General features: G+C 39.5%; 1 protein-coding gene across 2 annotated transcripts; it reads right to left on the reverse strand.

Annotated features, from left to right (window-relative positions):
• Positions 1-363: 363 nt before the first annotated feature.
• On the reverse strand, positions 364-13787 carry hexb (hexosaminidase B (beta polypeptide)). Of its 2 annotated transcripts, none has more exons than XM_041237031.1 (14): positions 13464-13787; positions 11278-11429; positions 10882-10947; positions 10482-10528; positions 10035-10145; positions 9381-9482; positions 9095-9227; positions 6799-6979; positions 6041-6127; positions 5806-5878; positions 3216-3396; positions 1861-1951; positions 1343-1447; positions 364-795 (listed from the first exon to the last, which is right to left on the reverse strand). In XM_041237031.1, the coding sequence occupies exons 1-14, from the start codon at positions 13703-13705 to the stop codon at positions 732-734; spliced, it is 1635 nt and encodes a 544-aa protein (XP_041092965.1). In that variant the 5' UTR covers positions 13706-13787; the 3' UTR covers positions 364-731. The 2 variants fall into 2 exon arrangements, with proteins under 2 accessions (XP_041092965.1, XP_041092976.1); XM_041237042.1 differs by lacking the exon at positions 3216-3396 and adding an exon at positions 4858-5032 and having other exon boundaries at positions 13464-13786.
• Positions 13788-18538: the final 4751 nt, after the last annotated feature.

Consider the following 18538-nt stretch of genomic DNA (forward strand, 5'->3'; position numbering starts at 1 on the left):
TCTCATTTGTAAACTTTCTTATGTTCTAAACTGCATGAGCAAGTGCAGAGAAAAGCAGCAACTAGAGAGTACCAGTAAGGTACAGTATCACAATGTACTAAATAAACATGGAAAAGCACATTTCTATCAAAACAGACAAACACATACATATCTGCCTTTTTTTAAAAACCGGCTATCAAATTGTTTTAAATTCCTTGATTGCTTCAAACGAGTCTTGGTACACCCATCCTGGCACAGGTTACTGTATGACACAAAGGCACTATGATATTCTCGGTGCCCAGTTTGTGATGCTGTAGCTAATTCGGTCTCCTGTGTGAAGCATTGCCCACCGTGTAAAACAATACAAAGGTAATATCAGACACACCAGATTGAATTTACTTTATTTTCAGGATATATTTTTTGTCAGATCATAAGAATGTACTTAAAGTGGTCATCATTCCACGTATCAACAATACTTTTAACCTGAGACCACCAAGACAATACGAGATGTAAAGACATCTTAAATTTGTATGTATTTAACAATCATTAGAAACTGAAGAATTACATTCTCTTACATGAGTGCTTGCCAGTATTTATTACGCCATTTAAAAAAAAAAAAAAAAAAAAAAAAAAAAAAAAACCAAACACACATACAACACATGCACTCCTTGACTGAAAGTCCTCATTACTGATTTGTGCTGTCTTCCCTTTGAAGACCTGTGCATTCTCTCAAGGTGCGTGTGTGTGTTCACTCACAGGCCACCATATTCATAATCACAGTGCCCTACAAAGAGGGGCTCAGCAGGTATTCCACGCCTGCAAAAACACAAAAACATTAACGTGAGAGAAAACAGGAACACCAAGTGTTGCTAGTTCAGGCGTAGCTGGCACCAAAGTCACAGCTGTGGTCCTTGGACCACAGCTATAACACAGTTTTTATTTTGGTAGCGTTTTGCTTTCTAAAAAGTGAAAATACGAAATGCAAAAATCCTGAATTGAAGCTGAACTTTTTAAACTTTTTTTTAATGAAAAGTTAATCAGGGCCTCTATTTTTTTTTATTGTTTTTTTTTTTTAAATTTTGTATTTATTATTCAATTTTGCTTTGCCGCATGGTTGCTGAACAACCCAAAAAACAGAGTGCTTTTTGACAACTTATATTCATGACAGAGATATGCCTGCGTTACTCAGTTTTTTCCAAACGAACGTTTTCAGCTTTGCTGCAACATAAAATGATTTTCATTTCGGGGGAATAGTAACACAACGCACGCTTTTTATTAAAAAAAGAGCTGATTTCACTGCGGAGGTTCGTGTTAGAGAGAGGGTGTGCTGTATATGAAATGTGAAATGCACAGCAACACTTACTGAACCATGCGGCAGCGGTGCTGGCTCAGACGACTGTAGGCATCGTCGATGTCTCTCACGTCTTTGTCGCTCCACAGCCTCTCAGCTACAGCACTGGCACGAGGCCTGGGAGGAGGAACAAAAGGGTTTAATCATGCTTTGCAATGAATGTGACTCTCGGACACACACTGCTCATGCTTCTGTGTGACAAGGAGTTCATACTATTAAAACTAACAAAATATATAAAACACAGAAAAAACCTGAATAGACAGCTCACCTAATGAATTGATTCATGTTGGTTGCTTATTCAGTTTTTCTTTTCATACAGCTAATTTACTTCAAAGTTGTGAAACTCAAATCATGTTGCGCTATTTTCCCCACTCAGATTTCATGCCATGCATACATACAGCAAGTCTGCAAAGCCCAATTCCAGATCCTGGAAAACCTGACAATGTTGTGGGAATCAGCATGCTCTGGTGTGCAACTTGACTGCACATTAAGCCTTTATTTTGTAAACAGAAGACGTAATGCCCCTTTACCACAGTCTTGGAGTGAGATTTGTTGCATCCACAAATTCTCCCCAAAGACAAGCCTCTCCACCAATCACAAGCTTCTTCTGTGCGTCCGTTCCTGTGGTTCAATAAGGAGAGAGGGGACCAGCCGGTCATTTAGAGAGTTCCTGACTCCTTTCTAATCGTGCAAGTTGAGCTTGCCAGCTATCTATGCCAGGGTCCTGTCATGCCCTGCACATGGCCAGTGGTTTCCTGGGTGTAGTAAAGATGGTGAGAACAAACAGAAATGCCACTTGAGACAGAGCAGAAAGAGGGTGGGGTGTATTAAATTGTGCAAGACATGCTCTTGCAATGGGCATCCTCTTGTTTGCACATGAACAATGAACTGTACGCTGTGTTACTGTAATATTATATACTGTCAGAAAGCTGTGCTCTTGTTTATTTCAAGCCACATGTAACACCTGCTTCCTCCCCGACTGTTCTGCATCTTTACTACAGCCAGACACCCACCCGGCACCTGCAAAGTACGATGTCTGCATAAAACTGAAAACTATCTACTAACGAAGGCAATACCACCCAAACCTCCTTAGGAGTTATTTTAGCGAAGGCACTGGTGAATGCATTAACCACAAGAAATAAGTATGAGCAGACAGACATCACACGTAAAGTGCGGAACCGTTGCAACTCACAGGTTGTACTGGATGTGTGATATGCACTGAGCAAATCTGTATTTAGTTTTGTGTCATTAAACAGTGTATGTACATGTGCAATAGATTGGGTTAAGGCCATTTCAAAAAGTAAAGCGTTCTTAACTCTAAAACTTCCACTTAAATGCCTGTGTTTAAACACATATTTATGCTTCAGTAACAGTTTCACTTCTCCCCTTGTAGATTAGTAGTCACATTTTTTTATTTTATTTTTCCGCAATACATTTAAGTTTTATAAAAGTCTGAGGGTGCAGCACTACTGAACTCTCCTCCATTTTGTCATTCTCAGAGAGTGAGGAGAGGAGAGATTCCTTCCAGTCAGAACCACTTAACACAAGCTATGTTGCTCCAGCATTACTGAAACTGGTCCAGGTGAACGCAGGCGAGATAAGAGATATTTAGCTCTGGATACTATAAATTAACTTGTCAACCTTTTTTTAACCAAACTTAAAGATAATTGTTTTTATATATTTTATTTGCTTATTTTTGTAATTGTGTTCCATCTATCATTCGTATTAAACAGGACACTGAAGAAGGCATTAGTGGAACTGCTTGTCTACATGACATTTCTTACAGCCTTATCTTACAATGAAGCATTTTCAAATTTCAGATGGTACTAAATGTGCAGCAGTCAGGCGTCAAGGACAGCTTTGCAAGGAGCAAAATCTCACACACCATTGAAACTGTGCGGGTCAGCTTTGTAGCTCTGCTGCCAGTCCTGTCCGTATGAGATGCGGTTCAGGTACCAGGGGGTGGAAAGCAGGGCTTGAAACCCGGCTGCTGTTACAGCTGCCATCTCTGCCTTGTACTGCTCCTCGCTGCCCTTCCACACATGGATAAGGGTGTCTAACTTTAACTAGGGACACAAATTGGACAGCTCAAATTATACACACTCATGGAACAATTATATATTTATATCCACAAAAACAAATATTAAAGATATGAAACTACCTGTATTTAAAAGATGTACTCCCTGAGGTTCCTGTTCTTTATTAGCTTCTGAACTGTTTTCACCTCTATTTCTAATACATCTGTACAACAGTCTAAATGTACAGAACTTGAAAGGTTCAACAATGCTTTCAAGGTGCAGAAGTGTGTAAATAATTTTTTTAATTATTATTATTGCACCTAAGTTAATCATAGTTTCTGAAAGGGCTGAGTATGCCATGCAGTTTAGACAAATAAGTAAGAATCATGCATCTGGTAGTATTGGCAATGATTACTTGATTAGCAATAAATAAATAAATAAATAAAAATCCCTTCTCTAATGGCTGCTGCTAATCAGACAGTGGCACACTTTGCTTTGCTCTTATGTCGTCTAGGGAGAAGCCTGGAAACAATGCATTCCCCCACTCATGGAGATCTCATTCTCATGTTATTTAGCGGTCTAGCTGACCTTTATTAAACACATACTTTCTCACTGCCCTGCAGCGTGGTTGTGTAGTTAACACAAAGAACTGAAAGCCAAGAGATCCTAGGTTTGAATCGGCACTCAGCCACCGACTCACTGCCTGATAATGGGCAAGTCAAGAGATCCTTCTGTCAAAACCAACTGCAAAAAAAAACCTTATTGATGCAAACACTGCGTGTGGGCTACACCGCGAGGGAATGGGGTCAAGTCATTTCTCTGTTTAGAATGGCACCTTTCTGTCAACTCACAGCTGTATTCACCTTGGAAAATAAAAGCTGAAAACAATGAGCAAAGCAATCATCAACTTGCAATCTGAAACCGACTGCTTCCATACGGTTCAAACATTACACAACGAGCTTGAATTCTTTCAATGCAAATAAATGACGACCAGCAGTGGTTTGGGCAAACAGACAAGCTTTTTGTCCCACCTGTCAGCAACGAAGTAATCCGACAAAAACCAACTTACTATGACTAACAAAATCAAATAGATCTATTTATTATACTGAAAAGTAAATGAAATGGGCACAGATACATATATTGGTATCTCAATGCAGTTAGAATTGACCACTAAACTTCTGCTTCAGTTGAAATGGTTTGACATTTAAGTGGAAGTTGAGTTAAATCCCCAAATTATGGTTCAGATTGTTCTAATGTTGTATAAATGATACTGACAAACTCAGTTCACTATAATTTTAACATTTGTTTTCTAATCCATGTTTTAACAAAGTTATCATTAAAGTGTGTGTGTGTGTGTGTGTGTGTGTGTGTGTGTGTGCGTGCGTGCGTGCATGCATGCGTACTCCCAATGAGAAGAATGAACAATCCTTGAACGTCCTTCTGTACTGAAACAATGACCACATTGTGCATTGGTCAAATTACTGGGCCTTAAAGAAAAAGTGAACTAACCATTAAAAGTGAGAGGTTCAACTTTGTAGTACTTCTGCCAGTCCTGTCCATAGCTAATGTAGTCTAGGTACCACGGTGCAGACAGGATTGTAGTGTACCCAGCTGACGTTACTTTTTGCAGTTCTTCTTCAAGAGTATTCCCCATCCAAACTTCAACTACTGTGTCTGGCTTTAGCTGGAGAGATTTACAATGCAGGCAGTATTTATATTTATAAAAAGCAGCAGTCTTGTAAATAGCCCTAGTGATCTTTTAAAGTATCTCAACACTGAGAAAACCCTCCAATGCAGTCTGCTGTCTATGCATCTGAACACAACACAAACTGGATGTGCAAATCCACCATACAAGGGCTGCTGACGTGTTCTTCTGTTCTTTACTTGCCCCAGCACGTTTGGCGTCTATGGCGTTGTGTGTGAATTCAATTTGAAAGCTCTTGCACTTTACTGTCAAGCAGTGTTTCAGGGTCTGAGTGATGATTGATAACCAGGCATCTCCCTATTTCTCATCCTTTTCCTTGTTCACTACCAGTCAACCAAATACATGGTCTGTGCTGTGACCTACAACCATTATCAAGCACTAATTTCTAGAATGAACAAAAACTAAAAAGGTGTCCTAGGTTAATTAGTATATCAAAATCAGATCAGACTATATTATCTTTATCATTTTTAAAACTATAATAAAACACAACAGGATGGGCATGGATTTTACTTTGTTAGTGAATTTAGTAAAGATACGTGCATGAATGTGCATCCAAATGATAGAATAGCAAGCAGGACATATACATTTAACCAACAGCAGCAATAATCCTAGTCTTACCTCTCACTAGCATAACATTCTTGAAAGTTCCTAGTCACTTTTTCTGGCTGTTTGGAAGTCTACTTTTTTCTTCCTACAACACTATTCATTATAGGCCATTTATTGATTCTCTTAAGCAGCTTAAACAGACTTACCTTCACTCCATTGTCAAATACCTCCTGCCAAACCATGTAGCCCTTTCTAGTACCAGTAACAATATCCAGAATCCTAGGATCATCAGACAGAACAGATTGTTTTTACAGTGTGCAGGGGAAAAAAACACTGAAGCCAGTCCCCAAAAACATAATGGTATAGAATGTTAAGTATATGTAAATAGACTCCACAAACTAAAAGCTCGAAAGGATAATGAAATGCATGCATGTGTCTTACCTCTGGATATAATAAGACTCTAATTTGCTGTAATCTGAGCCAAAGCCTTGTTGTTCCATAAATTTCTGTATATCGGGATTTGACTTCCTAGAAAACACATCGAAACGGAAAGGCAAGTTAAACCTGGGTTCGTTGAATACAGCAAGTGTGCTTAACTGTATCTTATCTGTTTCTTTGTTTGCATTTCATGTAGTAATTAACCAAGCCATACATTTCTTTTTGTACCTTGCACACCAAGTCCGTTACTGTCGCACAGGAAGGAACCACTGGGATTCAATCACTCGTTATGTGTGTTAAAGATGTTAAAACGACAGAACAGATCTGCTGTGTAATGGACTTTACTCTTCTATCTCCAAAAGCATCTTGTACTGTAAAGGATCTAAACACTACCGTTCAAACTGCAGTAATCCCAAATTATACATCATTAACAGATTAAACAAAGTGGAAGGAGAACTGCAATACAGGACCCAAGATTGTCAGTTTAATTTTGAAAAGAAAAAAGCGAACGCCAAGATGTTCACAATTAGGGCATCGTTTAAGTGTTCAGAGTGGACGCTTTGTTTTGGGAATTCATTTTGCTATGCTGTGAGCTGCGCGTGTAATTGATGTACATTTAGCTGTTTTTGTGCTATTGTTTGATTATCATCATTTGGTACGTATTCTCGTATTATATCCATTCATATAAAACTGCATTCTTGAGAAGGAGGTTTACAAAGCAAGAATGTGAAAATGTGAATCAAACAGCAGAGATCTCTCACCAGCAGCTGAAATCCACCTCATCTCCTCCCAGGTGGATGTAGGCTTCTGGAAACACAGAGCTAACCTCCTTGAAGAACTGTGTCATGAAGTCGTAGGTGCTGTTCAGGATGGGGTTGACAGGCCCGAAGGTGCCAGAAGGTTTCTCTCCGGAGTAACAGGGAGTCAGGAGGCCTTTCTGACCTGTGTAAGGAGCAGGGTGCGGATCAATCCCAATTCCATTCCCATTCCCTCTGAATCAGTTCCAACACATCGCTGACCAAAACTGCAATTAGCAGAATTCTGTTCAAATGAGCTTCCCACACACAGTGGCATCAAATTACTGCAACTGAAGTAAATTGCTTCACATGAAAGCAGTTGAACAATCACAACAATTATTATGTCTCTAAAATATCAATTCCAGTTGGAATTGGAATGGATTTTAAAAAGCAATCAGAATTGAAAAACAGGAATTGACCCCAACCCTGGTGAGGATGAAAGTTAACCCTTTCAGGACCAAGCATTTTTCAGTGGGGTGTTCCCCCAGGACCAGGTGTTTTTTGGCTGCTTGACTCTTGTCCTGTAAAAAATTCACTAAAAATCCATTTTTTACAGTAGCATCTTGAAAATTGTGTCCTTTTTTTCAGAACACTCTGGGGAACATTATAAAGTACTTCAGAAACCACAAAAACGTGTTGCCCCCCCCCCCAATAAAGTATTTCAGTTTTTTTTGTCAAGTCATTTTTATTATGTATTTTGCTTAGAGATTCATGTATATTAATGCATTATTCTATGACCTGAAGGACCTTAGAATACTTCCTGAATTTTGTTGAAAAATATTGATGTTTGGGCAAATTACAAGACATTGTTTCACCTGAGTGATTGCAATGACATAATACACACTTATTCTCAGGGTCTTTATAAGCAATAATGGACACTACTCGATTTATTTTCTCAAAATCAATATCTATAAATAAAATAGCTACTCATTTCATTTATCAGTAATAAGGAAAAAAACTGATACATTTAGTTCATGAAATAGTATCTGCTTATATCCACTCGTTTCTTGATGTTTATAAAATGTTGCAAAAACATATTTTTTATATATTTATTTTAACTCAAAGAGCCAGCTGCCCAATGTTTCGATACATTATTCATAACTTTCTCAAGGGAGCCTACACACATACGAACACACACACACACACACACACACACATATTAAAACACATGACAGAATAAATGTTTTAATATAGTCAACTATATCAGATTTAGTGTTTCACCTATTTTATTAGCTCTAAACAAGTTTCGTTATGTACTGTTTTTGCTTTTGTCTCTTCCTGGCTGCCAAAACTTTCTCTGTCCTTTAGACACCAAATGCCCCTCTCAGTAACGTCACACGAAAGAAAAGGTCAGTCCCTCCCCTATCCATTGCTGTGTGTTTGAAGTCTGTATTGCAAAGTACGGTGGCCCTGTAAGTCAAAACATAGTGCTTTTTTATCGCGTTTACATGATCAGTCCTAGAAGCTCACTTCAGTATGATCGTGTCAACATGATCCCGGTCCTTAAAAGGGTTAAAGGGTACATAAGGACCTTTTACTGTGTTACTTGTTCCCATGTGTTGCTACACCTATTTACATAAGGTGCATGCATTGTTTTATTTATTTAATTTTTTAACATTTTGACCATTTTTGAAACTTTTAAATTGCATCCCCTGCCTCAAGATGGCTTCCCATGTACCCCGCTGGAACTCTCAGAACTATATTTCCCATCATCCTCCTGCTCACTGGTAAATCCATCTCAGTTACATATGTGAAGTGGAGGTTGATGGGAAATGTAGTTCTGAGAGGTCCATGGGGGTACATGGGAAGCCATCTTGAGGCAGGGAATGCAATTTAAAAGTTAAAAAAAAACAAGTGGTCAAAATGTAAAAAAAATAAAATTTAACACACACACCTTCCGTTATAACAATTGTAGCAACACATGGGAACACGTAGCACAATAAAACTGCCCTCATGTACCCTTTAAAAAGCAAAAAGTTTTTCTTGAACATTTTTAATTACACACCAGGATCTATTCAATTGAATCTTGCTGATCTGCTTAAATGTAATGTTTTTTGTTTTGTAATTTTTAGGAAAACATTGTCTTGAAACTCAATGCTACAATATGAACCAAAAAAATCAAAATTTAAGTTTAACATTTATTATATTCAAATAAATCTATTATGAATATTAAGTGAGCGTTGCAAACATTACCATTTTCAGATCGATATTTACAGGAATGTAATCACATCACTGACCCCCGTGTGATGGTGTTACTCACCCAAACCCCAGGACTGTGTGTGTCCCGGTGTGTCAAACTCGGAGATGACACGGATTCCTCTCATCCTAGCGAATTCAATCACCATCTTTACATCAGTGGGAGTGTAGACGTGGGTGTATGGATGATACGAGCCCTGCATTAGCAACAAGTCAGAAACGCAAAGTAAAAAAACAAGAGCTGGACTCTGTACACACAAAGCCTGTGCCTCAGCTGATACTGAAGACAAGTTATCCTCAGGGTGGAAAAGTGGAAAATCTGTTCCTCAGTACAGAAGAGCTTCACTAACCTTTTTACTCAGTTCAGGGAAAAGGGGGCTCTGATAAGGGAAGGACTGATCATCCACAATGTGCCAGTGAAAGACATTATACTTGTTCATAGCCATGGCATCCTGCAAATACAAAAAGGGCCAGTCAAACTGAAAGACATCAACACTCCCTCATCTCATTAGAGAGGCTCAGCTGCTTTCATTTGCTGTAAGAAAGCAGCTGTATCGTGAAAGTGAAACGGTTTATTTTTTACAAAGAAATGTAAACAGGATAAGTCTCTAGAGATACAACACCTTGTTTTCAAGGATGTCCTGCCCCTTATTACAGGGACTGAGTATGCGAGTGTGTGAGTGTGTGGAGGGGGGGTGGGGGTTACTGTATTGCGATGAAAAAGAACTTCAGGATTACGAAAAGGCAGGACCCTGTACTTATTCCAGTTAATTAAAATGTTTAAGCTAACCACTGGAACTAGATGAAGAGCAAGGGAGTTTGAACATGAAGAAATGATCATTCCAAGTAAGAAACTGCTCTGACAATGTAAAGATAACACATTCTTCTCTCTATAAAAGCAGTACAGAAAATGCCCAGTTAGTAAGGCAGGGAAAGAAACAGCTATTTAACACACGTGGTAACTTGGGGTTCAGTGTTTCAGCTATCCCACATTCTTCACTCACCAAGTTTGCTAGAATGACTTTAAGAGGCAGGAAATGCCGAGATGAATCCATCAAAATCCCTCGATGGTTGAACCTGGGGAAATCTTTGATCTCAGACCTGTTGATATGAAGCTTTTAAGACAACAATGAGTAATCAAGGCAGAGAAGGGTTTAGTTTCAGCAGTGTGGAATGCAATCTGAAGCAAGTTAGGATCTGAAGTTCCATTTTTCTTTGCTTTGCAGACCCAGTACAAAATCTACCACTTTATGAACGTGACCACGTTAAGAGGTATTTACCGTATAGACTCACTGGTATCAGCCAGTTACATGAACTGTAGGAAATAAGTGAAATTCAGTGTTTAGAAAACTGTAGTGGGACTGTCTCTGTTTTAGGACTCATATTAACACAGTTTTTATCACGGCCAGGCAGAATTGGAAGAACAGTAAGTTTTTAATTCACAAACATACCGTCCCATATTCATCTTTATACACCAGCTGGCTGAATGTCTCCAGTCCTACAAGGAAACAGCACACAGCACAAACATATGAAAGAAGAATTTTCCAAAAAGGAATCTATACCAAGAAAAAGCCTGTTTCTGTGATGTGAGGAACAAGCTACTTTAAGCTTTCCTGCAAGCACATTGTTTATATTTTTAAACATGCATTATGATTACAGAAACCATACATAAATCCAAAACTGTTTGAACAGATAGTTTGAAAAAAATTATTTGCAAACAGCTGGATTCAGGACACCACACAGTTATCTAAAAAAAAACAAAAAAAACAAACAAACACATGTACTTATTTCTCTTTAGATATTTTTTGCAGAAACCCAACCACTTCAACAGTGTTCAGAAGCGTTTCGTACCTCGCAGTGCGCCCCACACTTCAGGAGCTGTCAGAACAGCTGTAGGTTGATCCACAGTGAGCTGGTCTTCAGAAATAGAAAATGAAATATTTTTTTATTATTTGCTATTACAGCCTATATCCTCAGAGTATACTTGATATTATAAATGTACTTCAAATCAGCAGTAATCATGTTTCCACAGAGGGTTCAAAGTCAGACTATGTAATAAAATGAGATACCAAATGATAAAAATTGTTTAACAGAACCATGTTTGGTAGTTCAGCCGTGAGATGGGACGTGTTAAACACTAATCTGGGTGTGCAGTGTACTCACAGGACTCGGAGCTCACACTGGGGTACCCGTCACACTGTGAGGTGGGACGTGTTAAACACTAATCTGGGTGTGCAGTGTACTCACAGGACTCGTCAGAGCTCACGCTGGGGTAGCCGTCACACTGCGGCGCACTGGATGTGATTAAAACCTGCAGCTCAGAAACTTCTGCACCAGCTCCTGACTGCTTCCTGTCTTTGTTCTGCCTTTTGGAATATCCGAAGATGTATTCAAAATACCTGCAGCGGCACACAGAGGCACAGACACAGACACACAGCTTAGAGGCACAATGGAAAGACAGGGGCTTCAGTTTAAACCCTGCCTACACTGAAAGCACTTCATATTCACTTCAGGGATATTAGATCTGCTGTAGTACACCAGTCTTTCTGCTGCAGGGCTTCACACATCTATAGGATGAACCACTGCAACAACGCTGCAGGGTCTTGTGGTTTAACCCGGTTTGATATTCCGCAACCCGTTCTCTCTGCTGTTGCTGGAGTCTTTCAGTCCGGTTTCACGATCCGCAGCACTTTGCTTTGTTGGTAACTGCTATGGAACGCTAACCCGTTTAGTGCACTGTGCTTCACCACACACACACACACTCGCACTCTGCTCTTCTTGTTGTATTTCTATGTTGTTTATGTGCATGAGCTTGCAGTGCTGTGCACACACTGCCTTGCTGGACTGATATCAAACATGCCCACAGAATCATAATACTAACGGTATGAAAAAGCACAGTTCCAGTCTCTCAGTGTTCTAGTATCTGTGCGTGGTGGATGATAAGGTTACTTATAAGCTTGGAGCTGTTATAATGAACTGCACACAGTACCATAAAGCTTCCTCTTTCTCTGGTATGGCAGGGCTGTATTTCTGCTGACTCATCAGCCAGGTGTTCTTATGCACCTCTTTGCTTTGTTTAAGTCCCTTTGGTTGGGGGGCTGTCTGTTTAGGCAGAACAGCTTGGATTCCACTGTACTGTTTGTAGTCTAGAATTGTAGTTACTAAAGTTACCATTGTGCTTTTTTATGTTTTAATAAGTTTTAGGGTATTGTTTGCAGCCTATAGGTTTTCAATATATATATTGTGAGGGATGGTCAGCGTTTATGGGAAGGAGATGATATCAGCAATGTGGGGAGGCTGATACTTTCCCCTCATGTAAGAAAATCAATGAAAGAATATTCACAAACAGCAATAGGTCACGAGAATTACAAACTCCATTTCCCAGAAACAGACAGGAAGTAGGGAGACCAATGGCCTTTTAGGAACTGGGCCAGCATATAAAAGGAGAATGTACCCTAGACAGACGTGGGTATAAGGGCTTGGAGTAAGCGTGCGTGACGCCATAAAATGAAAATGGTAAAACAGCATTTCAACTTTAGTCTGACAGAGAAGACGGCGGTTGATGGTAGAACTGAGTTTTTGGATACAGTGCGGGAACCTGAGTGTATACGTAACCGAGATGCACTCACTACGGTTCGTTGCCCCTTTAAGACATAGGACCCAGGACACAGAAATTGAAGTTTTTCAAAAGCTCTTACGCGCTATTTTTAATACACACAAAACACAAAATAAACAAACACAAAACAAACACCTAGCTCTTACGAGCATTAACTACACAGTTGCAGGTCCCTGACTAACGCACAGGACAGCTAAACTGTTTACCTGACATAACACAAAACATAACACGCAAAAAGGTTTTTACACACCACCTTTTTTCCTTACAGTTGAAAGCACCATCAACCGGGCTCTTGAGTTAATGTTACAAAAGCAATATTATTCAATGTATCTTAAGCTGTTATTATTAGTATTATTATGATGCCATATTTTACTAATTACGTAACCAATATATTGACTGAGACGAGGCAATTACCCTGCAATGTCACAAACGTGGTATGCATTGCACCTTTCTCTTTATTCCTCCACTGGTAAAAGGGGATTGTTATGCTGTGCACAAGTACACAACAAATACACCTGCTGGTTAGTTGTTTCTGAAGTCGATATGTAATAACCGTGCTTTTATAATAATGCAAGCCTTGCATTGAATGCTGACATGGAGGACATAGCAAAGGAAAAATACTGAAAACATTACGCTCACCAACAAAATGTATTGCTATCTGCGATCTGGTGTGCATACATAAACAAAATGCGAAGTGTTCACTTCCCTTCAAAATAATGAAGGGAAACGGAACGGCTTTACACAGTTATAAATAAGTCACATACAGTGAAACTGCATTCAGAGGAAGCGTTTATAGTTAACCTACGTGCAGTCTTACCTCCGAAACGCTTCTCCTAAGAGGTAGCATCTTGGGCCAGCCGATGATTTTGGCGCATGGACTATTTGGAAACCGGAGCGGCTGAGCTGGAATGCAGTAACAGAGATCTGCGCTGACTGCGGCAACGGCCAAAGAGAGCCGTACTGAGAATTCACAAGTTTCGGAACTTTCTCCGATTTATGCCTGGAACAAAAACAAACAGAAGCGGCAAGAAGCAGGACAGCGAGATTCATTACAGCCATCCTGCGCTGAGGGCTGTGTCAGCTGAGCGATCACACGACCGACAGTCAACTGACTGCTTTGGGAGAACACGGAAGTATCAATGTGGGCGGACTGGTTGTACAGAGTTTATATTCGGAGTTGAGGGTGTGCACCTAAAAAGTGAAATTGATCTAATCCCCCAACGCAAGCCAATGATATTACTGTTAGGATCCTGGCGCCCTCTCGTGGCCGTCTCACGACTGCACGTGTAACACTCAATCTGACGTTAGATCAATAGTCTTTGACCAACATTGTATAAACAAATTAGGTTTGATACTGCCACCATATCCACTTGTTCTAATATGATTACTATCAGATGAGTCCAGCGCGCAGCCACAGAGGGAGGTTTTGAATTTTCCAGGTGTTGCACACACATGTTTATAACTGGCACTGGGTTTGTGATTAGTATTCAATACTATGCCTCAGCACAAGAAAAGTACACGGGCTGCTTGTGTTGCTATGGTACACACCTGAATTTAGGGAGCTGAAATGCCAAGGCCAGTGGTCAATGAGAAACCTAGAAGGCCACTGAGTCTTACTTATTTGAATATACCATGAGGATACCCATCCAAGGCTGTGACATTTCATGTGTTGTTCATTTATCATTGATTTTACCAATCTCAGTTTAACAGCCTTTAGCTATAAACCACACTTAGTAAGGGTTAGCCTTGATCAGTGTTTTAAAGTCCTATAAAGCTTACATTAACACTAAGTCCAGACAGCCACCAACGCTGAACTGTATGTGTTGTGTTCCTGTCTACATGTAAAAAGGCAACTATTTTAAGTGTAATATGTGCAGTGCAGTGATCCAGAGGTGGGGCACTGATTATGACAATAGCTAGAGAAGCATGCTTGTTTGGCTCCAGTTCTCTGGATGCAGAAGCTGGAGGTCTGCACTGTGTTGTGATTAGACTAAACTGGGACGGGACTCATAATCCAATATGGTTTGATAGAAGTTACTAATAGTATCTACGCACATTTAAACCTACATATACATATACTATAGAGTTTACTTTCCCTTCCCCAACCTCCACCTTTTCCTTTGCCTTGCCTTTTCGAGGCAGCATCAATTGCCCCAAAGGGCGAGGTCAGGGCGTGCAAAAAGGGGTTAAAACGGATCCAGTTGAACCGGGTCCAGGCATGTCAGGGGCCCATAAAGAACCCTTTCCCCTTCTCTTCCATCGTGAGGTCCTGCCTTTGCTTCAGGAAAGGCTAGGAAGCTCCTCTCTTTTTAAAAGTAGGGTTTGTTTTTTGTTTTTTTTTGGGGTTTATTTTTTTGGGGGGTGGGGGGGGGATTTGGCCCGGTACTGGGAGAGGTAAAGTCCGAAAACCAAGCAACTCATAAAACTCTGTGACATCCTTATGTTTTTATTGTCTAATGAAATGCTCTTTTAAATTGCAGGAGTTGTCCTGACTGAACTTGAAGAAGGAATGTCCATTTAGCACTGGCACAGGAGCATGCTGTTGGATTCCAGAGTGATATAGGCAGGTATTAAGGGGGGTGACGGAAGAGTGTGTGTTTAGTTTGAGTTTGTTCACTACTAATTTGGAGAAATTTAAATAACCTGAACAGCATTATCTATGTTTTCCAAAAAATAAATAATATTTGAATCTAAAACAGGACCTGGTTTTGCAGCATTAGCATTACCATACTGTGGTATTCTGAAGTATTGCCAGAAATCCTATTACAGTACAACCTGAAAGAATCCCACACTAACAAACTGAACACACGAAGAGCACAGGATTGTACCAGTTAAACACAATTCTCCACGGGGACCTTTTTGTTTTCTTATTATCACGCCTCAGGTTAAAGATATTCATCTGGTCATTAATACAATACACACACAATACATTGTTGAAAATAATACGTTCAAGTTCAGACATTTCAATTTATGAACACGCTTCATTACCAATGTGTCTGAGTCTGAACTTCCGTGTTGTAGTTAATGCTTACAGTGCTATTCAATATACAGCCAATAGGCGGCGATATCGTCTCAATTTTGAATATTGACTTTCACCATGTATATGCACTTTGACCTACGAAACATTGGAAGTTTCAGTGTTAGATTTCTCACAAGCTACTTAAAGCAGTTTTGTACAGTAACATCGATTCCAAACCATTTAGCATGTTTGTTTGTTTTTGGACGGTGGACCGTTTTTAAAAATACAGCACAATTTAATCAATCAGTGACTTACTGAATTTAGTTTTTATTTCAAATTTCTACTTGCTGAAGCTATTACATTATTATAAACACTCGCTCTGTCAGTGCAAATTGAGAAAGAATGATAAATTTACATGGAGCTTTTTCAAAATGCCCCAGCCCACAATGGTAATAACTAAGGCTTTAAACAGTATTGCTGTCACTCTATCTTATGCATTGCCTTTGCTGTGCAGATTGTTAGTTGTGTGGGATGGAGGCACTAAGAGCACGTGGCTCAAAATGGCTGAGATGGACTTCCTGGATCTGAAGGCTCTACTGCTTTACCCTGACCATTAATCCAATCCCGGTTGTAATGAATCTGTATCTAGAAAAACACAACTATATGTGGTCAGTATTGCAGAAGGAGCCTAGGTTATCAACTGCAGAGTCCCATTAACAAATATGAAATGGAATAAAAACGCTTCATTACAACAGACCCCGTTGTCGTTACCCGATTTTCACCTGATGGATTCATATATTTAGAAAAAAATTACATCCCTAAAGCAGACAAATCTAAATGTAAAACTAAATTGCCAAAATGGCTTAATAGATCAATTAAAAAAAAAAATATTCAGCAAAAAAAAAGGCACTTTACAGAGCGTTAAAAAGGGACCAAAAGGAAAGCACACAGAAAGACTACACAGAACTGGGGGCTAAAACCAATTGCAGAATGTTTTTCCAATATTACAACAGCAAGAGAACATTCAAAGAGAAGGTTAAATGTCTAAGAGACACAAACGGCAAAATCATAGATGAAGAAAAAAAAGCAAATATATTAAATGATTACTTTTCACAAGTTTTTACAAAGGAGGATACGAACAACATGCCCCATGTCATCCAGTTCCTATCCTGTTTTAAATAACTTTAGCATAACTGAGGCAGAAGTGTTAAAGGGACTAGGAGCTCTTAAAATAAACAAATCCCCTGGGCCGGATGAGATCCAATAGTACTCAAAGAAATGAAAGAAGTTATTTACAAACCGCTAACCAAGATCATGCAACTGTCTCTTGACACAGGGGTTGTACTGACAGACTGGAAAATTGCAAACGTAATACCGGTCCACAAAAAGGGAAACAAAACTGAACCAGGTAACTACAGACCAGTAAGTCTGACTTCTATTATATGCAAACTTATGGAAACTATAATAAGATAAAACATGGAAAATTACCTATATGGTAACAGTGTCCTGGGAGACAGTCAACATGGTTTTAGGAAAGGGAGATCATGTCTAACTGACCTGCTTGATTTTTTTGAGGATGCAACATCCATAATGAATAATTGCAAAGCATATGACATGGTTTATTTAGATTTCCAGAAAGCTTTTGACAAAGTCCTGCATAAAAGATTAATTCTCAAACTGAACGCAGTAGGGATTCAAGGCAACACATGTACATGGATTAGGGAGTGGTTAACATGTAGAAAACAGAAAATACTGATTAGAGGAGAAACCTCAGAATGGAGTGTGGTAACCAGTGGCGTACCACAGGGATCAGTATTAGGTCCTCTGCTATTCCTAATCTACATTAATGATTTAGATTCTGGTATAGTAAGCAAACTTGTTAAATTTGCAGATGATACAAAAATAGGAGGACTGGCAAACACTGGTGCAGCAGCAAAGGTCATTCAAAATGATCTAGACAAGATTCAGAACTGGGCAGACACATGGCAAATTACATTTAATAGAGAAAAGTGTAAGGTACTGCATGCAGGAAATAAAAATGTGCATTATAAATATCATATGGGAAATACTGAAATTGGAGAAGGAATCTATGAAAAAGACCTAGGAGTTTTTGTTGACTCAGAAATGTCTTCATCTAGACAATGTGGGGAAGCTATAAAAAAGGCCAACAAGATGCTCGGATACATTGTGAAAAGTGTTGAATTTAAATCAAGGGAAGTAATGTTAAAACTGTACAATGCGTTAGTAAGACCTCATCTTGAATATTGTGTTCAGTTTTGGTCACCTCACTACAAAAAGGATATTGCTGCTCTAGCAAGAGTGCAAAGAAGAGCGACCAGAATTATTCCGGGCTTAAAAGGCATGTCATATGCAGACAGGCTAAAATAATTGAATCTGTTCAGTCTTAAACAAAGAAGACTATGCGGTGACCTAATTCAAGCATTCAAATTTCTAAAAGCTATTGACAATGTCGACCCAAGGGACTTTTTCGACCTGAAAAAAGAAACAAGGACCAGGGGTCACAAATGGAGATTAGACAAAGGGGCATTCAGAACAGAAAATAGGAGGCACTTTTTCACACAGAGAATTGTGAGGGTCTGGAATCAACTCCCCAGTAGTGTTGTTGAAGCTGACACCCAGGGATTTTTCACGAAGCTGCTTGATGAGATTCTGGGATCAATAAGCTGCTAACAACCAAACGGGCAAGATGGGCCGAATGGCCTCCTTTCGTTTGTAAACTTTCTTATGTTCTTATTTTCTTAAGCAGCAGTTTTAAAAAAAGGCTCCCCTTCCTTGGGGGTTCCACGGGCAGCGTTGTATCGGCCCTGCGGGGCATTAGGGACGCAACCTTGGGAGGGACAGTTTCTAGTCACGGGTTCATACTGTGAGTTTAATTGCACAGCTGCGTTTTAGCATACTGCACCCCGACACGG

Source organism: Polyodon spathula, chromosome 2 (genome assembly GCF_017654505.1).
Source record: "Polyodon spathula isolate WHYD16114869_AA chromosome 2, ASM1765450v1, whole genome shotgun sequence".
Classification (NCBI taxonomy): Eukaryota; Metazoa; Chordata; class Actinopteri; order Acipenseriformes; family Polyodontidae; genus Polyodon; species Polyodon spathula.